Source organism: Manis pentadactyla, chromosome 7 (genome assembly GCF_030020395.1).
Source record: "Manis pentadactyla isolate mManPen7 chromosome 7, mManPen7.hap1, whole genome shotgun sequence".
NCBI lineage: Eukaryota > Metazoa > Chordata > Mammalia > Pholidota > Manidae > Manis > Manis pentadactyla.
The window spans coordinates 122,000,562-122,027,404 of record NC_080025.1 but is presented as its reverse complement, the minus strand read 5'-3'; the positions used below and the strand labels follow the sequence as shown (position 1 = coordinate 122,027,404).

General features: G+C 38.0%; 2 protein-coding genes across 5 annotated transcripts in view; both read left to right on the top strand.

Moving 5' to 3' along the window:
• SLC13A1 (solute carrier family 13 member 1) overlaps positions 1–26,843 on the top strand; it is a 225,485-nt gene that overhangs the window by 157,078 nt on the left and 41,564 nt on the right. The window contains exon 16 of one of the 4 annotated variants that reach the window (XM_036905609.2): positions 18,817–19,328. The exons of 2 other annotated variants lie outside the window; for them this stretch is intronic. The gene's annotated coding sequence lies outside the window, so the exon portion shown is untranslated. Of the gene's footprint in view, positions 1–6,690; positions 6,715–18,816; positions 19,329–26,843 lie in introns of those variants that run through there. One more of the 4 variants, XM_036905613.2, reaches the window with a different exon arrangement.
• TAS2R16 (taste 2 receptor member 16) lies at positions 22,533–25,040 on the top strand. Its single transcript, XM_057504972.1, is given in 4 exon segments — positions 22,533–22,667; positions 23,935–24,144; positions 24,455–24,734; positions 24,737–25,040. Coding segments are annotated over 4 exon segments (693 nt in total). The 3' UTR covers positions 24,805–25,040.

Sequence of the window (26,843 nt, the reverse complement as noted above, 5' to 3'; positions counted from 1 at the left end):
ATTTCTATTGTTACCCCCTGGAATGCTGTTTCTTGTTTTGACCAATCTTAATTGAAAATTGTCTGTATTTCCAAATTTGGCATGCTCATGCGACCCTTACTGCTAGCAAAAGAAATAAAACAAAAAAAACCACAAAGGCACCCCCCCTGTAGGCATCCTGTTCCTGTATATTCCTGAGGCCCTCAGTAAGTTTCCTGCTTTTGTTCTTTCCGGAGGCCCCTTATCCTGTTCTGACTAGACAGGGGCTGCCTCTGTCTTTTCCCAGTCTCAACTATTTCAACAAAATCAAAGTTCTGCTAGAACGGAAAAAGGGGAGATTAAATATTAGCTTCATTACTAACCATTCCTGGCATTCAAACTGCATAGATTAAAAAGGGGGTTAATCACTTGAACATTTATTTTGTGAACATGCTGCTCCAAAATTATACCATTTTTTGCACTTTTCGAAGACTTTCACATACATTATCTCATTTGCTCCTCAGAGCAACCCAATGAAATAGTAGGGAAGTAATGCTTTCTCAGTTACTTTTAAAAAGCAGCGGAAAAACAGAGAGAGTAAGCAGGGAAAATAAAACTAGAAGCCAACTTTCATAAGATTAGAGGTTTTGCCATGATAATAAAGAACAAGACTGTCTGGTTTTTAACTGAATTGACAGGATGTTCTTTATATTATGTAGGCCCAGTTTTCTTCATCCTTTAGAAGGTACAGGAAATTACAGCAGTTTATTTCCAAGTTGATAGCAACTTGAAAAAAAAATCTACAATTTGCCTCAACAATTCAAGATGCAATATTAGGGTGACATCACAGAGGTACTTCAAACGGATGCTAATCAAATATGCTTTGGGGCAAGGGGTGTCAGGGGTGGGTCCTCGGTCTGCTGCTTCTAACTCCTTTATTCCCATAAAGCCACTTACTGTGATGGGAGGGACTTTTGGTAAAGCAGAGACTTTGTTTAATAACATGTTACCAGAAGACACAATTGAATGTGTATATTGTGGATGGGCCATTCTGAAAGGACTGGGAGAAAGAAACCTCTTGCTTTGAGGGATAGTTGAGAACCTCTCACTGTCTCGCCACAAAGACTGGCAGCCAGAGACATCCTCAGAGATACTGAAACTTGCCTCCAGAGTGAAGCTGGACCCCATAGGGGTGACAGAAGTCTTGGAGGAGAGCCTGGAGGAAGAGAGAGCAGGGGACTAGAGAAAGGGACCCGCAGAGGAGCTGTGCTTTGTGTGTGCAGGAAGGCACCTTGATGTAAAAAGTGGGCCTTCATTTACATCTGAATCAGCTAGTCACGCGTTTGTTCTCTTCCTGGACTGTACCCAAATTCATTTCTAGATTTTGTGAGCATGAATACGTCCATTGAGCAAAATAATAAGCCATTGAAAATAGTTTCCAAATATTATTTGAATCACAAAATTTGCACTAGTTGTGGTCTCCTTATTATATAGCTCTGCATGACAAAAGAAAGTAGAATCATTGATTAACCAATGTATATAAACATATCGAGTTTTTACAAGTACAAATTTCAGTTGAAGGAGGGAAAAGGAAAGAGAGTTGGAATGCGTTACCGTCCTCACAGCCCGGAAGTGGGTTCTTTTCAGTTTGTCACGTCAGCCGTGTTAACCTCCATGTCTATGGTTACAGCCAAATTGCTGTGCTACCCCAAAATTAGAATACCTTTCCAGCTGATAATTTACTTAAACAGTTTGCCAGCATCAGTGCAAAAAGGCCAGACAAAGTTAAAAGATCTAGAATAAAGAAGTGTTGCTCAAGAGGTGCCTTTTAATTCTAGGGGGGAAAAAGATGACTTCATACAGACACAGTCTTTTCCCGGTGATCCATTCTTTCCTTTTGTCCGCTGGTGGTGTTTGATTGCTGGTAAACATGCCTTGTAAGTTAGTTTTCTTGGTTTTTACCCTGGCATTCTGCCAAGTGTTCGTACCATGACAAAATTTGCTAAATAATGCATTTCTTCCCCAAAAGCCAATTGATATTCCTTTTGTCTAAGCAACTGCCCATTAAATATTAAATCATTTATTATGATCTTGATTATTACATATATAGCTCAACTTTTGACATCCCTGTTTTAAAAACATACACACCAATCATCCTACTTCTTCCAACATTCCTCCTTTCGTGATTCATGCATTTCCTTTTCAAATACTATCCCATTTACCTTTTAAATTAATGCTGAGTGAAAAATGTGCTATGACAATGTTATGAAAATAATCCCACATGATACCTTTAAGAATTTTATTTTCATTAGCTTCCATTGTGAGAGTTGTTCTCATTTCTTGTGTTGTTCTCATTACTTACAAAGGCAAATTCATCAACCAAGAATCACAATTGTTTAGGAAATAGAGCCTTTCCCTGTATTTGTGCTTTTTCTGCCTGCTTAGAGTGAATACACCACAGACTTCTCTGAGCTGACCACATCTCAGGGGTCAACTGGGTGCTTCACACCCTATGGCTTTCTTTAGTTTCTTAATAATGACGATTGCATTTTCCAAGTGGTAAATACTCTAGGCAGTTCAGGTAACTTTTCAGATTTTTTTTTTCTGCTTCTGGTAGGGCTTGTATCATCTTTTCTGGATTTATCTGTTCCTCCTGCCTTTTATTTTCTGTTACTTCCAACAGCCTAGAAATGCAGGATGTGTCTTTTACTTTGTTTCTTGAACTTCAAGTCCTTCACAAAAAGAGAGAAATGTCTGAAGTTAATGAAAGGCAATTTTTCCTTCGCCCACTGAGGAAATTGAAAATATGACCTTTCCAAGAGATGTATAGAAAGACAGCTGAAAGTCTGATAGAATCTGTCAAATTAAATGATCTCCAATCCCATAATTGCTCATCAAGTGGTTGAACTCATGAGGATTACTCAGGAGCCAGCCTATCTTGTGCAATTTGCAAACACTCTCTCCCTTTTTCCCTGTGAATTACCCCTTAGTTTCAGCCCCATTACTTCTCTCTGTTATCCTTCAACTTCACCCATTTGCTGATCAAATTACACATCAGTCATCAGGAACCTTGAACACCAATTTCAAGCACGGTGAGTTGCAATGCAGAAGCTTAGAGCGATGTCTCCTTTACCTGAAAAGAGCATCTTAATTTCTACGCTGAGAAGAAAATTTGTGTCCTATTCTGGGTTTAGCAATGACTAATAATTTAATATGCAGTTAACCTCATGTTTAAACTGTAAAATAGGAATGAATAATCCTTTTGTTGTGATGATGACAATGGAGAAAAGTCTTCTTATATGATCAGTAGAATAAGTTATAATAAGAATGATAACATGAAGCAAAAGATTATCTAGCACTTTCAGCAATGCAAAGGGGTTTCACATGTAGGTTTCTTATTGTATATTTTCTTTTTTGTTGTTATAAATTTTACTGATATGATATGTAACACACAATTTACAAATAATAATGCAATATATAATACTTTTTATTGGAAATTCCATATAGCCAATTGATTCTCATAGAATGCTTTCACTGATTTTTGCTGAACTTTTGTGTTTATTGCCAACCTGTGGTTACATTTCAACCATGATTTGACAAAATCAGACAAGGAATAAATGCTTGATTGCTTTCTGGTTCAGAAAATAAGTTCCTCACTTTGCTGACAAATGAGTGCAGTTCTGAAATGAATGTTCATTGAATATTTTCATTTATACTAATAAAACAAAACAACAAAGACATTTATCAGAATTTAATCATTTGCCAATGAAGTGAGAGACTTCTTTGCTGAACCAGATGATATGTTTTAAATACTGGGGGAATATTTTCTAAAAAAATTTTAATCTTTTTTTATTTTGGTATCATTAATATACAATTACATGAGCAACATTGTGGTTACTAGATTCCCCCCATTATCAGGTCCCCACCACATACCCCATTACAGTCACTGTCCATCAGCGTAGTAAGCTGCTATAGAGTCACTACTTGTTTACTCTGTGCTATACTGCCTTCCCCGTGCCCCCCCGTATTGTATATTTTCTAATTTGACTTCACAACACACTTAAGAATTGCATAGTTTGAAGATATTACAGAGGAGGAAATTTAGAGACTTCAGGAGACTTGATCAAAGTCACACATTTAGGAGGATTTGAAACTAGCTAAAACAAGGCCATCTGATTCTACTCCCCAAATTGTCTTTCTATGCACTCAAGATAAAAATAAAACAAAATAAATTTTAACTAAGTCTGTTTATCTTCATTCATAAAATTCTGTTGTTCTGATCATTGAAAAATAGGCTCTAAGATTAGAAAAGTATTATAGCCTAGTCTGTCACTCCATCCATAAATCTTTCTACAACATATCAGATCGTGTGGGTTCCTCTTAAATACCACTGCCAGGGGCCTTCTACCTTGTACAGGGCAGCCCATTCCACTGTTAGTTTGGGTTGTCCCATCCTCTGTGGAACCAATACTTTCTTCCCTTCAGCGTCAGAGCACCTACACTGTTTGCCCTGTCTGCGTAGGGAACTCTGTCTGGCGTTTGGTTATGTTCTCCAGATCCTTTCACCCTAGCTGACTGGGTAATAGCTCCATGATGGCTCTGTCCATATTTTAAAATAGGTTGCTCACCTTTCATTCTTCTCTCAAATAAATTTTCCCAAGTCCTCATGTGAGAGATTGACCTCCTTCCTCTCTAATCTTGGCATCTATTTTTTGGAAATTTCCTATATCAAAAAATAGCTGGTTGAAATCCCAGCTGTCTTCTCTCTAAGACATTGGAGGAGTCACTTAGACATTTGAAGCCTACCAACCGCCCTCTCCTGCCCTCCATCGGGGACTGAGAAAACTGAAGCCCAGAGGTCTAAATGACTTGTGTAAGGACTCAAAAGTCATGGCACAGGACTTTGGGATGACCCCCAGTAAATATTATTCTATTATTATCATGATACTAGTGATTCTCCCTTCTTAGACCTGCAAATATGAAAATATGAAATGCTAAAAAGTGACTAGAGTGTTAAAACAATCAATGAAAGAGTGTTCTCAGTTAATTCTGCTTTAAAGTAGTCTTTAATGTACTATTTCTTGTGGTTGAACCCTGAAAAGTGTGAGGGTTACCACAGAAGCAATCCTTTCACTCCATGGCAAATGACCTCCAAGATCGTTACAGCTATAACACCTGTGGATCTAGATTATAGGTCAAATGATATCATGCATTCTACTTCCAGGAAAATTAACTTGCAAATTTATTGCTGAATCTCTGGTGCTGACCTATTAAATGACTTAAGGAAAAATCTTGAATGTCTCCCACTTAACTAAAATCAGGTTCTCTGAGGTACTGTAAAAAAGAGTATTGTATGTTTGCAGTGTATTTCTAAGATCTTGGTACAAAGAAGGATTAAATACACAAATATTTATTAACAGGTATAATTGAGGAATAGGTTGTTTTGATTACTTCTCAAGCTTTCTGGCTAATTGAGCACTCATCTCCTTATGTAATAAAATTTCTGGGGTATTGCAAAGATATGCCACAGAATTCTTTTATGTGTGTGTAAATTGTATGACTTTATTTTTAAACAATGTGCTTTTAGAAATACAGCGGTTCTACAAACTGAGATTTGACAGCAAGATAACCAATAACAATATTAATATATTTTAAAAGTTTAATAAAGTAGGCACACAGGAAAAATAGTCTAAATTTTACATAAGTAGAAATCTTAAGGAATTAATAATAATAATAATAATAATATCAAAATTAAGCAATCAGAAAAATAAGAAGCCTGAGGTGTTTCTGAGAAATAACAGAAGTATGAAAAGTATTTGTAAAGGTCACACCAAATAACTGAGTGGGGAAACACCAACAGTACTTCCCAGGCTCTCCCCAGGACACAGAAGGATGTGGGGACTGTACCTGCTTCAGTGTCCAGCCTCAATTTCACAGGCAATGAGTGTAGCACCCAGACACCTGCACCAACCTCTCTGCAGAGCAGATTCTGCTTTGGAAGAAGTCGGTACCCTGCAGTGCCCCACGCCGACTTCTTTTAGGACTTTGTCAAAAAGAGGAGTGACACTCTATTCTGAATAGAATTTAATTGATTTTTAAAATAAACAATGAGATGGAAGCTTCTGGAGTTCTGTTAAAGGGCTTGTCAATTATGCCTTTCAATACCTACTCAGGCCATTCCAAATGACATTCCACCCATTACCAGTGAGTTATCCTTTCTCAAATTTTTGAGCAGATAGCAGATCAATATGTTAGTCCAGGTTTTCTGAAAAGCAGACTTCAAGATGGAATTAAATGCACAAGGCTTACATGAAATATCCGTGAGAAAGAATTAAGAGGGAACTGGAGAAGTCTGGGAGAGACCAAGATGACAGTCTGATGACAGTCTGATGACAGGAAGCAGAGCGCCCAACTTTCTCCAGCCAGCCAGAGACACCATGCTCTGGAAATCGGGATACCTGGTTCTGAATTCCAATTCTACTCTGCTATTTAAAAGTTGAGTGACTGTGGACAAAGGAAACGTAACTGAAACTTAGTTTCTTTGGTAGTTGAATGGGAATTCTAATAGTGTTCCCTGCTCTAGCTGAGCTAGTAAATGAAATAATGCATATAATTCCAGTTCAGTTCTTGCTAAACTTTCAATAAATCTAGCTATTGCAAATATAACTTGATTAGCTCACTTCCCTTCTAGATAAAAAGAAATGTAGTTTAAAATATTATTTCTCTTTTGAGATGCAGCATAGGACAGTGAAATGATTAAATATCTTTATAACAATATTTAAAAGTCATGGGCTCTGCAGTCCCAGAGGCCAGAGTTTGAATCACAATTCAGTCCCCCAAAGCCTGCTGATGAATTGAAAATTAAGAAAAATATCTGAGACTTTCCTCATCTATAAAATACAGGCAATAATAATATCTGTAGCACATGGTTGTTTCAAAGATTAAATGAGATAATAGATGTATTCAAAATACCTACCCTAACTAGCACATAGTAAAAATTCAATAAATGGTATTTCTGTTAAATTATAGTTCACTCCTATATAGTATGAAACTTTCATGGTTGATGAGTTGAACAGGGCAATTTCTAAAGCTAAACTACAAATTCTTATTTTCATCATCCTTCTTAAAAATGGTTTTAAATTTCTTTTCTTGTTGCTATTCATCATTCATGTACTCAGTAGTACACGATTATTGAGAACATCTTCTTGCCAGAGTCAAAAGTGTCCATTGTAGTGACTTTGTGACTTTCTTAGATTTTGCTTTAATATACTTAGGTGCTTGGTAGCCAGAGATTCAAATATAACTGTGGAGTGTAAAATAAGAATAAATATATTGTGAATGAGGATCTGAGAGATTTTCCTTATGCAGAGTGTTAAGTTTGGGAACCAAGACTTCTATGAGATGCATTTTACTCTACAAAAGCTATCTTCATGTGCTACCTCACTCTGCAAAATATTTCCCATCAGAACCAAGTCCCAGGCAAGTTGTAATTGCTACCTGCAGTCCTGTGCACATAAAAGACACCAGTAAATGGTTGTTGACAGAATGAAATGGAAAGAAGTTGAAATTTAGTAACATGAAGACCCTTCTCTTTGCAGTGGAATAGTGTTAGAGACTAAATGGTCTATAAATGTCCACATTATTTTGTTTCTATCAATTACTTCACATACCTGATCATGTGTCTTTAGAAATTTTGATTTTCTTTCTTTCATCCCAACAGAAGAAAGAAAACTTTGCTAATCCTGTGATTTCCCCTGTAAGGACACGTTCCTGGGTCTGATGAGACAAGTATTGGCATATGAGCCTAAGTTTTAGTCATGAAAGCATCAATATCTCTCTACTTATTTGGCTTTAAAAAGGTTTGTGAAGTGTACATCTGGGTATTCTCAGCACTTCATTTTCCTTCTCTTCCAAGTAGCATTTAATACTAAAAAAAACTGATCAGGGGTTTAGAATTATCCTTGGCCCATTGTGTTTCCATGGTTACAGGTCTGTGTTGTTCATCTTCTGAATTCAGCCTCAATGACATGCGTTGCCTTTGTGACCCATACTTATTAAATCTTGATTACTATGTTCCATCTGTCTTGGCCTCTTACTTACACACTACAATTGCTGCTAACTGAGGCAGACTTCCTACATTGTGATTGAAGCATCTGAACACAAACACTACTTTTTCAATATTTCTCGCCTCTCATGACAAAGACCATGCCAAAATAACTGGCACTTCTCAAGTTACTGTTGGAGGAAAGCAACATTTCTTAACCTCTTTTGATGGCATTATTCCTTCATAGTTCTCTTCAATCTATGATTAATTATCCTGGACTATTATTTGTTGGCTTATTTACCTGATTGTTTGTTTTATTACCTGTGTAATGAACAGATTAATGTAAAAATAGAAAACAATGATGCCATGCCACCAAATTAATAGAATATTACAACACAAAGAGAACACATTTTAAAAATAAAAATATATTTCAAAATAGACTAGTGGTTACCAAACTAGTGTTTGAAGGGGGTTTGGGGTGAGTGGAATGGGTGAAGGGGGTCAAATATATGGTGATGAAGGTGAACTAGATTAGGGCTAGTGATCACTTTGTAGTGTAGACAAATGTTGAATTATATGTACATATGTCCATCTGAAACTTTAAAAGAAACATAATTCAAGTCATTTGGAGTGCCTGCTGCTCTTTGTGAGTAAATTTTGGAAAAATTTAAATAATAGAAGTAAAATAGAGAAAAATGAAGCAAATAATCAAAAGAAGTTAATTAATTGAAAAGCAGCCTGTTGGGATTCTGCACAGCTGCATGTAACAGTAGCAAGAAAAGTAACAATGTTTTAAATAAAATAGAAATTTATTTCTCTCATAAAAAGACTCTAAGAACAGGCAGTTCCTGGAGGGATGGCAGCACCATGGTCATTAGGGACCCAGGCTTCTTGTTCCTTGCTGCCTCAGAATCTTTAGCAGGTTGATTTATGATGGTTGCTAGAGTTCCAGCTCCCATATCCACATTCTAGGCAACAGAATAGAGGAAGGGGAGACTCCTTGAAACTACACTCATCATATGCACTGCACTTACATCCCTTTGGTCAAATTTAGTTATACGGTCACCTGTAATCGCAAAGGAGTCTGGGAAAGTAGTCTCTTAAATGGCTGCAAGGTGACCAGCTAAAAATCAAGATTCTGTTACTACAGAAGAAGAGGGGAATGGATATTAAGAGCAACTAGCAGTCTCTATCAAACTTGTAAAAAATTATAGCACAAAGAATATAAGAAATGCAGTGAACAATGGATACTACAGACTAAATCATATTAAAATAAGTGCTGCAGCACCAAAAAAAAAACTATTTCAAATATTCCTTCATCTTTAAGGAATGTTTGCCAAATTAAATTTAATCTCTTCTCCTTCTCATCTCTCATAACATCATCTGTATTGTCAGAAGCTAATTTGATAAGATAACTGACATTTATTGAACATACTAAGTGTTAGGCAATGAGCTAAATTCTTTAATGGATTTTTTTAAACCCTCCAGCCAACCTTTTCAGGTGGTTATAATTCTATTCCCATTTTCTAGAAAAAAAAATATAAGGACATAAGTAATTTGACCAAGGGCACAGAAATATTAAGTGATGAAACCAAGACAAATGCAGTCGATCCGACCAGGGAATTCTGTCCTCACTGTGCTCCAGCACTCTTCACTTACTGTAATTAGCATTGGCCTCTTGTGCTACTTTAATATACAATTCTTGTTTCCTTCACCCTCTGCTTCTTACACTCAGTCACCCTTGTCTACTCATTTTCTAGCCAGCATTCAGTAAATAACCTGACCTTTCTACTTCGAAACAACCTTGGGTGAGTGTGATCACTGTCTTACCCTCCCTCTCCACTAACTAATATAGCTCCTCGCATGAAGTAGTTGCTCGCTCAATAATTAGGAGCAGAATAAAAAAAGGCTAGAAGAAAGTCACGGGTGATGTACTGGAGAGTGGTTTCAGGCAAATGGTGGAGGAAGAAATAAAGTGTGAGCAGAAATTGAAAACAGAAATGTTGGGTCACTCAAACACCCTTGAGTTCTACATTAAAAGACCAGAGGTCGAATAAAGGATTAGCAGGATTTTAGTGCAATTTTGGTTTTGATTGTTCGGTTTTTGTTTGCTTTGACCTTATCAAATGAGAATATTGAGAGTGTTTGAGGGTATAAAAAACCTGCGGTGATGGGTAAAAGATAACATTTGTAAGAGAGAGGACAAAATGTGAAAGTCACCCCAAGGGAAGGGGGTCAAGGTCAGATGAGGAGACAGAAGAAGAGCAGAACCTTAGCTAAGAGAGAAAAATCCATTTTCCTGAGCTATATGGAAAGATAGAGAAACAATAACTGATCTCCTCTACAAAGACCTGGTTAGGCACCATTGTTATTTGAGGAATTGAGGAGTGAAGTTATATAAAGGAAAAGGAAGGACAGGAAAAATGCTGGAGCCCATCCAAGAAGTGGCTCAGGAACTAGACATTAGTCTAGTTAGGTTAGGAGGTTAGGCACAGAGAAGTCATCGAAGAACATCGCTACAGAGGGGCAAGTGAGGGTGGGAGCAAGAGTCTTAGAAAAGAGCTACTGGTGAAGTCACAAGGGGAAGGGAAGCAGCTAACATAAAAGGAACAAGACGGGTGAAGACACAGGGTCCTGGAAACAGGGTCAGGGTGTGTGGGGGAGATGAGAGGTGAGGAGCCCTTTCCTCCGATTAACGTTCTGTAGTCAGGCCATTGCATGAGAAGGTCATTTGAAAACATGTGCTATTTTGGCATCTGAAGAAGAAAGGGAGGACATCCTGTACAAATAAGTCTTTGAGAATATTCAAAGCAGCATATTGTTTATTATCATATTTCATAATCACAGAGTCATTATACCCAACTGACATTTTTATCAAGTACTCCTTTCATTTTTCTCACCACAACTATATTTTACTTCCATGATACTGTTTATACATGCATCCCTTTGGTTAAATGGAATCTTGAACTACTGCTCCATGAAATCATGAATGAATCAGCATCAACCGCAGACACAAGGTCAAAGTGCCGCAAATGGTGACTTTTCACTGTGGTAATGCAGATGCTGGATTTCTCCATCAAGAGACCCCAGTGGTTTCAGTACCATTATAGCACTCATGTTGAATTATTTTCCCAACATGGGTGAATTTCCAGTCATTTAACAGCAGCCATTCATCTGGTCTCCTTTGTGGTAATGAGCAAATATTTTCAAGAAGTTGGGAATAGCTTTAGAAGACCTTAAAGTAGCATCAACAAAATTCAATACATCATTCAAGAAAATATTTACTGAGATCTTATTATGATCCTGACAGTGTTGTGGGTGCTGGGAATATAGTGGTGCACAAAACAAAGTTTCTGCCATCATGATGCTTATATGCCGCTACAGAGAGCAGGCACCAAGTAAATAACTCAGTATGATGTAATATATGGTATATTAGTTGAGAGTAAGTGCCATAAGAAAAATGGAAGGAGGAAAGAATAGGACAGGTGAGGTAAGAGTAGGGAGGGAGAAAAGTTATTCTTAAAGAAGGGACAATAGAAGGCTTCCTTATGAAGGTGATAGTTGAGCAAAGATCAAGAGTTGAGACAATAAACTAAGTATCTGTGAGATGCAGTGAAGTGGGACCGGAAATAACAAAAGATCCTAAGAGATCTTGAAGTTGGAGTCTGTATGGTCTGAGAAATCATGGGATTGGAGAAGGAAGCTCTTGCAGGGCCCTGTACACCATTAGAATAGGGAAGGCCACTGGAAGGTTCTGTGCAGAGGAATGGCATGATTGGACTCCCATTTTAAAAGAATCACTCTGGACACTGTGTTGAGAACAGTGAATGGCAACAATGAAGTCAGATGGATGGTGGAAGGGCTAGGTGCAGTGTTCTTGAGTTAGAGACTGTGGAAGCTTTCTCCAGAACAGCAGCAGCAGAAGAGATAGGTTTCTGGGTGAATTTTGGATATCCATATTTGTTAGTGGATGGGATGTGGGATATGAAAGAAAGAAGTCAGCAGTGACTTCTTACTGTCCTCATGAGCTACTGCAAAGTCGGAGCTGCTGTTTGGTGCAATCGAGATGACTGCAGGAAGAGCAGGTTTGTTGTGTTGTTGATGTAGAAGATTCAAAGATGATAAATTGGAATGTAACGTACACCATAAAGTTCTTCCAGGAGGCTCAAATTAGCTAAAGGAATAGGGCATTGAGGCATTTATCCCAGTCCAGTTAAACTGAATGCTCATCAGACCCAGACTCCTGCAACCAAGGCCAACTCCTTTTGCTAAAAACAACGTAGGAGGGACAGGCCCTAGCCCCCATATCCTCTTATCTGTCACTTGTGGTCTTATGGGAGATTCCTTTCTCAGCCAGGGGTTCCTCCTGCAGGCTTGGGGACAGGAGGGCATAAGGCTAATTGCTCCTCTTGCAGTGGGGTATCATTAATGGTGAGAGCCAGTAACATTTTCATAGCAACAAAGGGTGGGCAGTGATAACCAAAAATTGGAGTTGCCCTCAGATTTTTGTTGAAACAGGGATAATATACAGGTCTTTGAGTAGAACTCAAGGTTTTTATAATCTTGTTCCTTCTCCTGTTTCAGCATCAGAGTAAGGACCTGCACCGTGTTGGTCCCACCCACCATCACCCCCCATCCAAGGTTGTTCCATCAGTAACAGGGGCTCACTTCTAATTTGCTTATTGGTTCCCGAGAAAAATATAAAAATATAATGCAATTATGGAAAACTTCCTATTGGATTAACTGAATAACTTAATGAAGCAAAGTTAAGTGATTCTAAAATAAAGTATTTGCTGCTGTGTAAAAGGTCTATCTACTTTTCTTTATTACATATACTGTCTGACCAAAATATCTTTAACTTCTCCTATTTCCTATTCCCCCTTTCCAAGGCAAACAACCTATATTCTATTAAAAAAAAATCTCCCAAGCTGGAAATGTTCCCAAAACGGGGTACGTACTAACGCTTACAGGGAATGGCAGGATACCTCTGAAAGGTCTGAGTGTTCCGTAGTGTCCATACAGCCAAAATCCCCAGGAGCGTTCAGATATCCTCCACCTCACATTTAAGTAGCTCATTTTCCCAACTAGTAGATCTGCCTTGGCTGAACATTTAAATGGCTAAGGGTCTCTGCAACATTATCAAATCTTCAATTTACTGCTCTGTTATCTACTCTTTGCTCTTCCACTGTAAGAGATAAAGGTCTCATGCTAATCTACCAAAGATGCCTCTGGCTTTCATGCATAGCCTGTAACTGCTTGTCAGTGACCGTAGGATTCTTCTTATCCCTATGCAGGGTGTCAGGGCAGCTTAGTCATAGCGAGCAATAACCAGCCAACTCCACTGTCTTTGAGGTATTGTTCCCTTCCTATATTTCAAATAACTAAATCATCACAACAGCAAGGACAGTTCACTCCACTGAGATGTTTTCCCAAGTCACCACTGGTGAAATCTTTAGAAACTGGGTACCATATTGTACAAGGGACATTTGTGTCCCCCAAGTAACACTCATCTAGTTCTTTTTGCCTTCTTAGATAAGAATGAGCTGGTCCCCAAACCCTACCTATATCACCTGTTCCTCAGACTACTCCTGGCACCACTTATATTAGTTCAGACTTCCAAGAAGCAGACACCAAAATAGCAGTCACTGTGCCAGAGATTTATTGCAGAAATGCCTGTGAAGCAGCCAGAGGGTGAAGCTGGAGAAGACAGAGATAGAATCCAGATGAGATAAGACTAGACCTCTAGAAAGAGGTGGAGTGAGGAAAGAGGATGAGGTAGGAAGATTCTTAGACTGCAGTGCAGTTTTAAGAAGGTTCTGGCCAGGATGAAGAGTGTCCTCAAGCCAGTCCTACAGCTGAGGAGTCCGGCAGGCTCCCAGGAATGGGTCTGCCTTCCTCCTCCTCCTAACCCCGCCGTTTGCAGTCACTAAGTGAGAGCAGCCCAGGGGAAACATGGCTGTTACTGCAAATGAGGTGGTGGATCTAGAAGGCTAGATGCTGGGGCCGTCAGTCAATTCTGCTCCCAGCAGCCAGGAAGCTGAGCTGCACATTTTCACAGCCCTGGTCGCCAGAGCAACCTGCTGACTAATCTATGTACATGCTGCCCTCTAGAGTTCAGCGAGGCACAACCCCTAGGTGTCTCTGACTCATAAATACCCAGGGTACAAACTCACCTCTGTCTTCAAAAGTAAACAACTCCATCCCTTCCTCATTTTCACTCATGAGACCTTGCTTCCTATTTCACTGAAAAAAAAATAGGCACAATATGAAGGAACTTACACATGTTGTCACAATGCATGTGTTTCTTCCCTCCTGCCACTGTGGAGAAAACATCCAGCGTCCAGCAAAGGCCCCCTCCTGCACCTGACTAAGGTGCCACCACCTCTTACCTCCCAAAGATGAAGCTCCTGCTCGTCTTGTTCTCTCTCACTTTCTGCATCAACGATTTCCCCTCCTTTGCCAGGTCATTCCCATATATATAAACATGCTGTTACTTATCTATAAAGATATTATGACCCTCATCCCCTTCTAGGTGCTAGTCAATGTATCTGATTCCCTGTGCATTAATACTTGTTTCTAGATCCTCTCCTTAGATTCTCTCTAGCACCAATCAGACAATTTTTCCCCACAATTCTATCAAAACAGCCCTTAACCTGGTGTGTTAGTCTGCTAGAGCTGCCATAATAGAGCGCTACAGATGAGGTGACCTAAACAACAGGAATTTATTTTCTCACGGCTCGAGAGGCTACAGGTCTGAGATCAAGGTGTGTGCAGGGATGGATTCTTCTAGGGCCTCTCTCCCAGGCTTGTAGATGGCCATCCTTTGGTGGGTTCCCTCTGTGCATGACACATCTGTATCACAAATTCCTCTGTTTATAAAAACACCAGTCATGTGGGATTAGGACCCACTACAATGGCCTCATTTTTATCTCATTATCTCTTTAAAGACTTTATCTCCAAATACAGTTACATTCTGAGGTGCTGGGCTTCGAACTTCATCATGAATTTTAGGGAGCCACAGTTTAGCCTATAACACATGGTTACCAACAACCTTCATGTTGCTAAAATCCAGTGGTCAATTGTCAGTGGTCACCTTACTTCAGCAATGCACTAGATTTCACACAATTTGTAACAACCCTCTCTGAAACACTCTCATCTCCCACCTCACTCATTCTGCCTTCTTGTTCTTCTTGGGCAATTCCTTATCAGCATGATCCTTAAAGACCAGAATGCTCCAGAGCCCAGTCCTTGGAGCTCTTCCTTACCTACACGTATTCACCAGGTGGTATCATGTGGTCCTATTTTTTTATATTTAGGTACATACCGTAAAATGCTCAAATCTGAGTGCACAGCCTGATGGCTTTTGGCATATGCGGGCACTCATGTAACCATCATCCAAATCAAGATGTCAACATTCTCACTAATTTCTTCCCTTCACCTATTTCACCATCCCTTTCTCGCTTCCCCTGTGGCAACCACCAGTCTCTTCTCTGTCTTTGTGAGCCTATTTCAGTTTTGTTTTGTTTTTTAGATTTCACATATAGTGAAATCATATGGTAATAGTGTTTCTCTGTTTGACTTGTTTCACTTAGCAGAGTACCTTCTAGGTCCATCCATTTTGGCTCAAATGGCAAGATTTCTTTTTTTTTCTGGCTGAAAATATTAATATTCTATTGTATATATGTACCACATCTTTTTTATCTGTTTATCAGTGGACATTTATGTTGTTTCCATATTTTGGCTATTGTAAATAATGCTACAATAAACACAGGAATACATATGTCTTTTCAGATTAGTGATTTTTTTTTCTTCAGGTAAATTCCTAGAAGTGGGATTGCTGGGTTGTATGGTATCTCTATTTTTAGTTTTCTGAGAAACCTCCATACTGCTTTGTATAATGGCTGCACCAATTTACAATCCCACCAGCAGTGTATGAGGGCTCCCTTTTCCTTATGTCCTCACCAACAATTGTTATTTCTTGTCTTGTTGATATTAGCCATTCTGACTAGCATGAGGAGATATTGTGGCTTTGATTTGCATTTCCCTGATGAGTAGTGATGCTGAGCATCTTTTCAACTGTCTCTTTGGCCATCTGTATGTCCTCTTTGGAAATATGGCCATCCAAGTCCTGTGCTCATTTTTAAGTAAGATTATTTGGGACTTTTTAGTGTTGAGTTGTATGAGTTCTTATATATTTTACATATTGGGCCCTCATCAGATACATCATTTGCAAGTATATTCTCCCATTCAATAGGTTGCCTTTCATTTTGTTGATGGTTTCCTTTGCTGTGCAGAAGCTTTTTAGTTTGATGTATACCACATTTATTTTTGCTTTTGTTTCTCTTGCCTACAGAGACATATCTAGAAAAAAGTTACTAATGCTAATCTTCAAGAGTTTACTGCCTATGTCTTCTTCTAGGAGTTTTATGTTTTCAGGTATTATATTTAGGTTATTTAATCCATTTTTAGTTTACTTTTATGTATGGCATCAGACAGCAATCCAGTTTCATTCTTTTACATGTAGCTGTCCAGTTTTCCCAACATCATCTATTGAAGAGACTTTTTCCCATTGTGTATTCTTGCCTCTGTTGTCATATATTAACTGACCATATAGGTGTGGGTTTATTTCTGGGCTGTCTGTTCTGTTCCATTGATTTATGTGTCTATTCTTGTGTCAGGTACCATACTTTTTTGATTACTTTAGTTTTGTAGTATAGCTTAAAATCAGGAATTGTGACCTCCTGATTTGTTCTTTCTCAAGATTTCTTGGACCATTTGTTTTTGTGTATGTGTGTGGCTCCATACAAATTTTAGGATTATTTACTTTAGTTCATTGAAAAATGCCATTGATATTTTAATAGGGATTGCATTGAACTTGTTATTGCTTTGGGCATGATGGCTATTTTAGCATTATTAATTCTTCCTATCCACAAGCATGGAAAAGCTTTCCATTTATTTGTGTCCTCTTCAATTTCTTTCATCAATGTTTTATAGTTTTCAGAGTACAAGTCCTTTACCTCCTTGGTTAAATTTATTCCTAGGTATTTTATTCTTTTTGATGTAATTGTAAATGGGATTGATTTTTTAATTTCTCTTTCTGTCAGTTCATTAATTTTGCATAGAAATGGTAAGGATTTCTGTATATTATTTTGTATCCTGTGACTTTACTGAATTCATTTATTAATTCTAGTAATTTTTCTGTGGAGTCTTTAGGGTTTTCTATATATACTATTATGTCATTTGCAAACAGTGATGCAGTCCCATATTTTTTAAATAACATTTTTATTTGCCAAGGACTCCCACATTTATATTTTTACCCCAAACTTTATCTTTGAACTCTAGATTTTTATACTCAATTGCCCACTCATTATCTTAAAACAATGTCTAAAATTAGCATTTCAAATTTCATATATCCAAACTCCTTCTCTTTCCCCTCCCTAGAGTCCAGAAGAGAGGTTGTCTTATAATAGATGCTTAATAAATATCTTCTGAATGAATGAACACAGTTATATTTTGGAGGAAAGTTTTATCTTTCTACCAGAAATTTTCTCACTTATGAATTAGACTACAATCTGCTAAATTGTGTTTGTTTCCTTTGGTAGTTTGTGAAATTGAATTAATAGGAACAGGATCCTCTTTGCTTCTAACAACATTGCTTTATATGAAACCTATGGTTAATCTTAGAATTTAAACCTTATATAAAAACAATTTTTTTGAAAATTGGGTCTCCTGTATATGTGTTTTATAGTTTTCTCATTATTGTTTGCCTGGATATGTTCATATAGGGAGTTCTAAACCTATCAATAAACTTCTGCTTCATGCACATTTCCCTGTCAAATTGTTGGAGTTAAGCTTTTTATTGACTTTAAGTCCTGTAATGGATGGAGCGACTTGATTTAAAGACACTGGGTCAGACACAGGGACATTCACCTGATATTTCCAGCATTAGAAATTTTGGGAAAATATGTGACAAACATTATCAGGTATGACTTGATTAAAAGCAGTTTATACTATCAATGCCCTTTTTGTCTTTGAACCTAGGGAATTCAATAGCTTTTAGTCTTCTGTTCTTTGTGTGTTTGGGTATGAAGGTTTGGGGGGTGGAAGGTAGTCCTAGCAGGATAATGGCATGGGTTTTACATCTTTACCCTTGAGAAATGATTGCTTCTAAAGTTCCGGGACATAGTCCTGGCAAACACTTCTTTGCAGAGGCAAAGAAGGTTCAGGCAGCCTATGAAAAACTCTGAATTCAGAAATGGGAAAAAGACCAGGAGGTGTGAAAGATTCAGAAGGAAACCAAGTGAAGCTTTCTCCTGATCTTCAGTAGCCCATCTATCTCTCATTCTCCTCTACCATGTATCATTAAGTAAATGTTTATTCCAAAACCTCTCTCTAAGGTACTGGACTTCTGAGAAATATTATAGTACCCCAAAATTAGAACAAGGAAAATTTCACAGTGGAACATCATAGAACACAAAAACAAAAACCTCACATCTTCTATATGTTGACAGAGTCTCAGATTGGGCCAAAGTTGTGTCTTCCATTGGAATCAGACAAATTATTTATAACAGGAGCATCTTGAGGAGTGGCCCCCGGGTAGTCTGTGTGTACAAGGACCTGAGTCATCGCAGGGCTAGAAGGAACCACACGTAATGTGTTTAAACCAATGACCTCAAACCTCATCAAACATCGCGATCACCTAGAAGGTTTGTTAAAATTGAGATTGTCAGGTCCCATTCCCAGAATTTCTGATTCAATAGGTCTGATTCAGTAGGTCTGGATTCCAATAATTTGTATATTTAACTATTTTCCAGGCAATAATGATGCCGTTAATCCATGGGAACTATGGCTTTATGCACTGCAAGAGAGGAGTGTCTGAAGGGAGTGTTTATCGTCCTGCCCTCAGCCCTTCCGGCCTCAAGGACTTCCACTGGGCCCCAGGGAGAGACTCTAAGTGAATGAGACATCTCTGAGGCTCTGGAGCATGGGTTTGGCTTTGGAACCCCTCTAATTGAATGTAACAGGAGTGGGGGGGGGGGAGTTACTGTCCTCCACATTACCACTGACAATCAGAAGCTCTGCACCTTGAGTGTTCAAAGCCCTGCGGCACTAGGGAAAGCGCCTGGTGAGAATGATGAAACAGAGGCAGTGCCCAGTGGAGATACATACGTCACCTGAATCACAGTAATTTTGTTGATGATGGTGTGGTGGTGTTTAACTCCTTTTGATCAGAATTTTGCCTGAGGCTTTTGGCTGACATCATTTTAGTATTAAATTATAGTTTAACTACACTACACAAAATTAATGCTATGATTTTTATTTAAAGAATGAGATAGCAAACAAAAAGAAATAACTTGCTTCAAGCCACACACAGGTTGGTGGCAGAATTAAGAAGAAGAGAGAGAATGCTCCCTAACCCTTTGCATGGACCACATTAGTTATTATTAGATAGTCTTTTAAAATGCTGTCCATTTGGAAGTGTTGCCACATGAAGATCAGTTCTGATTGTTACTGAATTCTAGTAACACAAGGAAGACAATGTGTTTGGCTAATTGTGAAATATCTTAATCCACTGTGTTTTGACAAACCTGGAGTTACTTTAAAAACAGTTAAAGGCACAAAACTCCACAACAAGCCTGTGGGGGAAGGAATTCCATTTTTTAGGAAAGGGAGTTGTGAAGGAGAAGGGAGATAAACAAAGGCAGCTCTTAATTTTGCAGTGAGGATGAAATCATTTTTCCCACTGTCTTTAAAGATGGATACAGTTTTCCTCCACAGCACAGATACATACCCGGAAAAATGAGACTGAGTCACAGGCTGAAAACAAGTTTTCCCTACTAAGTGCAGGAGCAAGAGGTTTGAGGTCCCTCCAAAGCTGAATTATCTCTGGATTTATATGGCACAGGGCAGCTAAAAGAGGTATATAGGATATGAATCTTCATAGGATTTTCAGAAAGTGCTTTGTTTAGAAGCCATAGTCCTACATTTTGTATAATGTATAGGCTCTAATGCTATTAGATTACTAAAATACTAAAATTGGTGAATGCTTTGAAAATATTGATGTATGTAGCATTAAACATTTCATTTATAGTCACAGAGAAGCTGTGGCTTTTCTGACATAACCAATACACCAGAATTTTGGGTGAAAGAGGAACCTTATGCATATTTACAAATTTGGAAACTAAGAAAGCTCCAGCAAAACTCATATTGTGTGAATGCACTGAGGGAAAAAATTTATTTAAGGAGGGCTATCTTCATAGGATGAACTGACCAGAAATATTTCCTGGAGAATGGGACACTTCTGTCATTTTTTCAACTCCTAAAGTCTTGTGCAATTAACAGTTCACTCTGCCCTACAGATGGTTTTCAAAGTAAAAATCCATATGGCAGTTTTGTTATTCTTACCACACATGCACATATCTCCTCCACAGAGGTTGCTCTAAAGCAATGGGTCTAAAATTGAGTTGTCCTTTAGAAATAGGTGAGGTGATTTTTTTTAAATCCTGATACCCAGGCTACATCCCAGACAATTCAATCAGAGTATTAAGGATGAGACTTTGGGCTCAGTTACTGATTTTATTTATATCTTTAAAATTTTTACAGCTTTATAGAGGTATAATTGATATACAAAGAACTATACATATTTCATATGTACAATTTGATGAGTTTAGACACATGCAAATTCTGGAATACCATCACCACAATCGAGGTAATAGCCATATGCACCACCTCCCAGAGTTTCCTTGTGTCCCTTTGGTTGTTTGTTTTGTTTTGTTTTTGTGATAAGAACACTTAACATGGGATGTGTCCTTTTAACAAATTTTGAATGCACAATATCATAAGAACTTACTCTTCCAGTATAACTGAAACTTTATGCACATAGAATAACATCACCCTATTTGCCCCACTATCCAGCCTCTGCAACCACTGTTATAGTCTTTGCTTCAGTGAGTTTGACTGTTTTGAATATCTCTTAATTGAAATCAGGCAGTATTCATCCTACTGTGACTAAATAGTAAAATAAACTTAGGATAACATGCTTCAGGTTAATTCAGGTTGTCACAAGTAACAGGATTTTCTTCTTTTTTAAGGCTGAATAATTATATGTATATAATATACCATATTTTCTTTAGCCATTCATCTGATGGACATTTGGGTTGTTTTCAGTTCTTGGCAATGAACATGAGAGTGCAGATTTCTCTTTGAGATCCTGATTTCAATTTTGGGGGGAATATACCCAAAAGTATATATTGCGATTGCTGGATCATATGGCAGTTCTATTTTTATTCTTTGGAGGAATCTTCGTTCTATTTTTAATAGTTGCTATGTCATTTTACATTCCCACCAACAGTATTCTAATTTCTCTACAGCCTTTCCAAAACTTGTTACCTTTAGTTTTTTTTTTAAATAGTCATCCTAGCATCTAAAAGGAAATTAAGAAAACAATCCCATTTGCAGTAGCATCAAGAAGGATAAAATACTTAGAAATAATTTTTTTACAAAAATAGAAAAACAATCCTAAAATTCATTTGGAACCATGAAATAATCAGAAGGGCCAAAACAATCTTGAGAAAAAATTAAAATGGAAGGAATCACATACTCTGGTTCCAAAATATATTACAAAGCTGCAGTAATTAAAACGGTATGGTATTGACATAAAGATAAACACAGGCCAGTGGAAGAGAATAGAGAGCCAGGGAATAAACCCAAGTATGCACAGTTAACTGATTTTTGACAAAGAAGAGGGAGACATAGTCTCTTCAACAAATGGTATTAGGAAAACTGTATATACACATGCAAAAGAATGAATAAATTCTTATGTCTGGATACATCTCAACCAATTCACCTTTTAATTGCAAGCTACTGTTTTGTTGTATCACTTTTTAATTTCCTGGGTTTTACATTTCATTGAGAATGCAAAGAAGATGTATTCTAATATTGTTTCATAGTGTAATATTTTTAAACTATGGTTTACATTAGCATCCTGAATTCAGTGGTTTCCTGCTTACAGAATTCTAAGCTTCGTGTCTGATTACTTTTGTTTTCTCTTCTTTGAATGATTAAAGTCCATACATACTTGGTGCTTATCACAGATAGCTTCAATAACTTTCACTTTGTCTCTTTCATCAATTAGTAATTGTTGGAACTCTCCTCTCATTTTTTAAGCCATTAATTAAATATTTGGTGTCTATCTGATACTGTTTTCCTGAACACATTTCCTGAATTCATTCTCTAGTCTGCCTATATAGCTATGAATTAATTCCTAGATACTTAGAAATAATGTGTAGTTTGTCCCTTGTCCAAAACAGTGCCCACCATCTACAAATTTACAAGTTTCATGCATACAGTGGTCATTTTGCTCTGAGCCTTTCAATTACCAACCTTATGTTCCAAGGCACTACACACCACCACGTTGACTGCCATGCCAGCGACATTAGATATGCAGAATTGTGGTCCTAGAATTAAGATAGAAAAAGGCTCTGCTTCATAAGGGTACTATTGTAGTTGTTTGGGCAACAGCAAATCAAATATGCCTGTGGTGAAATTACAAAGGATAGAAGAGCAAGGAGTCAATGTTCCATTCCCCTTGAACAGCTCAGAGTGTGAATACAGCTCTGCTTCACCACAGACTGCTGGCTGCTCAGCTCAAGCTCACAACACGCAGGTATGGGGCTTAAAGCAGCAGGCACATAGCATGGGAAACGGTGTGGCAGAGGCCACAGTGTGCTGCTGGAGAGGGAAGCAGCTAGAAAGTACAGGATCCTCAGCAGGTGCCTGACAGGTCAGACCATCCAGCATCCACTAGGATCAGACTTGCTTATGAACTCACAGGAGATACTTCCAGAAACAACTAATGGGTTGTAATTTTACAAAACCAGATTACATCAGGGTTGGAGGCATTTAAAGTTACCACCATCAGTGACTCCATTGGTCTCCACCAGCTGGTCAAAGAAGGTGAAGCTTAATGACAGTAAATAAATAAATGAAGAGAGCAAGCTTCTAGGTGTCCCTATTTGGTAGGCCTAATTTTTAAAAATTATTTGAAGAGGACCCTCTTCTAATTCATCTTGAGCAATATGAGCAGTGACCAAAAAAAGCCTAATCATGAAAGGAGAGAAAAAAAACAACAGTGATGTTAGTGGAAGGTGAACAATTTCCAAAGATACATAAAGGCTATGCTCAGGGCATTGGAACTGGTATAACAGCAGCTAAGAATGCTACACCTTGGTTGTAGGGCACAATGGAGAGCATGCAGTGATTTCCCTGAGTCCAGGAATTCAACAGACAGTTATGAAAGTGGCCTGCATTAAATGAGGATACTTGAAGGTCTAGAGTTTCAGCAATTTTGTAGGTGGTATCTCAGAGTAAAGACTTTTCTGTATTATTTTAAATAATTGCACCCACACTTCGGTTGTAGCATCTTCCCCCAGCAGCTATGAAAGGTGAGGAAACAGGGTTTCTGATGTTCACATTGTTACGGCATTCAATTAGCAAAATAGAAATATTACCCTAGACATGAATGGACAGGAAAGAATTAATCCTTCCTGCAGTTCAGATGTTTGGTTAAAAGAGTGAAGGTATCATTTGAAGTAGATGGAGAAATAAACTAGATACCTCAGTCAGATAAAGAGGAAATAAATATCATGGTTATGAAATAGGTATGCCTTTTATGGAAATAATCAAATCACCTCAGGAGCAGGAAGTCACATTCAAACATCTCCCTGCATCCAGGCCTGATAACAAACCAGCTAGCAAAGCATAAAGAAATCCTGCAGATGGGAAAACGGCAGTCAACAATGAACCAGGGCAAACGTTCATCCAGGGTATTTTCTTGTGTGAGACAGTGGTAGGACCTGCAGACTGTTCTCTGCCTGGGAATTGTTGCAGAGATGCTGAGCCCAAGATACTTTGGAGAAGAAGGGTGATGCCTATCCAACTCACATGGCCTCTTCATTATCACCCATGAGCTTGAGTCCTTGGGAACAATTGTGCAGAGCAGGTTAATTGCCGCAGTGCTGGGCAGAGAGTGGGTGCAGGTCAAATGGCTGTCACCTGTGGGTGTGATTCTCACCAGCCTGGACTTCTGCCTTTGGTGGGCATTGATGCTGTACAATTTTTGCTCCTATTTCAACCCTAACTATGTATTTGGTGCTTATCAATGATGTGGGAACTTACTAAAACTCTTACTTGCTGGTTAACCAGCTAGTTTACTGCCTCCTACTGTGTCAGTCTCTTCTTTCACCCACCTTCTCTTTTCTGGCTCAGGTAAAGAATTTTGAGGTTGACTCCCTGGCCATTGCTGACTTTTCTGTTGATTTCTTGTGTGTGAATCATCCCTTCAGCTATTAGGAATCACATCGTAGTTCAGTTCATCATTACGGGGTATTTCTCTACAAACAGGACTGTGATTGAACGACTGAAGATATTCCAGCCGGTTTTGCTATGTATCAGCAAATGACTGCAGTGGCCACTCCTTTCCTCCCATTGCTGGCCTTCACTGTCTCGCAGTTGGCCTCACTGTCCCAGCACTTGCGGTAAATGCTACCCCACAGTGCTGGCCACTGCACCTCCAGCATGAGAGCTCAGTCCCCTGCCCTGATGTCTCACACCATCTTCCTCAACTTCTTCCCCTCTTGCTTCCTGACCCTCCTCATCTCTGTTATAAGCATCCCATTTGATGAGAAGTCCTGGTTCTGTGCCTGGGAAGCTGTCGTCTGTGCTAGAGTCTATATTGTTCCACTTCACTAATGTTGAGTGGCCCTACATTGATTAAGGCTTTAAAGGTAAGGTGCTGGGCCTAGAGGCTGACTGAGCACAGGGGCAAGACCCCTGGGCACCTGGGAGTTTGCAGTGACACAACTAATACCAGTAAGCAGCAGTACTCTGCACAGTACCCTGTGTGATAGTTTGCCAAGTTTGTATTTCCAAAAAAACATTGATTTCAAATATCAAATTAAAAAAATATTAATTTCACCTATCTTTTCTATTGTTTTCCTGATCTCTGTTTCATTTCTTTCCACTCTGATATTACTTATTTTCTTTCTTCTGCTTCCTTTGGTCTTAGCATATTATTCTTTTCCTAGTTCCTTGAGGTATAAAAGTAGGCTGTTTTTTTGACATCTTTTGTATATCTTAACATATTAATTTATTACTACAAACTTTCCTCTGTGGACTGTTATTACAGTATCCCATAGGTTTTGGTATATTGTTTTCATTTTCATTTGTTTTGAGATTTTTTTATTTCTCTTTTGATTTTGTCTTTGACCCATTGGTTGGTCAGGCTTGTGCTGTTTAGTGTTCACATGCTTGTAAGTTTTCCAAGTGTCCTGTTGTAGTAGATTTCTAATTTCATAGCATTGTGATAAGAAAAGATACCTGGTATGATTTCAACCTTATTCAATTTGCTAACACTTGTTCTGTGGTGTATCATATGATCTATCCTGGAGGATGTTCTCTGTACACTTGAGAAGATTGTATATTCTGCTGCTGTTGAATGGAATGTTCTACATGTTAGGTTCATTTGATCAAAATTATGGTTCAAGCCCAACATTTCCTTATGAATTTTCTCTGAAAATTTTCTGTCCATTGTTAAAAGTGAAGTGTTGAAGCTGCCTTCTATTATTGTTTTGTCTATTTCTCCCTTCAGATATAATGTATTTGCTTACTATATTTAAGTGCTCCAAAGTTGGGTATGCATATGTTATATCTTCTTGTTGAGTCAATGCCTTTATCATCATATTATAAACTTCATTGTCTCTTCTTACTATTTGTCTCTTATTATTCTTCTTCCCTTTTATGTTTTTAATATCATGATTTGCCCCTTTTTCATTATTCATTAACAAATGATATTTTTTATCATTCATTTGTATTCATTAACAAATGATAGGAGCTATAGTTGTTTTTAATACTCTTATATTTTAACCTTTTATGTGGTTAACACACCATCAATTGCAGAATTAGACTTTTCTGCAACTTACTATATATTTACCTTTACCAGTGTATTACATATTTTCATATGTTTTCATGGTGCTAATTAACATCCTTTCTTTTTTGCTTGAAGAACTCCTTTTATCATTTCCTGTAGGCAAGTCTAGTGGCAATGAACTCTCTCAGCTTTTGTTTGGGGAAGTCTTTATGACCTTCATTTCTGAAGAATAACCTTCTGGATAGAGTATACTTGGCTAGCAACCTTTTTTCTCCAGCACTTGAATGTATCTTCTCACTCTCTGTGGCCTGCAACATCTCTGCTGAGATATCTGCTGATAGCCTAGTGGGGGATCCTTTGCAGGTAACAATCATTACTCTATTCCTGCTTTCAAGATTTGCTCATTGATTTTTGACAGTTTCATTGTAATATATATGGAAAAGATAATTTTGAATTGAAATAATGGAGTGATCCATGAGTTTTAGGAACTGAATATAAAAATCTCTCTCCAGATTTGGGAAGTTCTTGGCCATTATTTCTTCAAATAAGTTCTCTGCCTAATTCTCCCTTTCTTCTCCTTCTACGATTCAAATGATATTTGTTCTTTTGATGATATCTCAAAAATCACTTAGAATTTCTTCACTCTTTCATTATTTTTTTCCTTTTATCCGCCCCCCCCAACCCCTTCCCGGGTTACTTCAATGTTCCTGTCCTCAAACTCACGGGTTCTGTCTTCTTATCTTTTGTTGATGCTCTCTATTGCACTTTCTCATTTCATTCATTGAATTCTTTAGCTCCAGAATTTTTGTTTGGTTCTCCATCTCTGTTAATTTTCTCATCTTGGTTTTGTATCACTTCCTGATTTCACTGAATTATCTTTTGTGGGTTATTTATATCTCACTAAGTTTCCTCAAA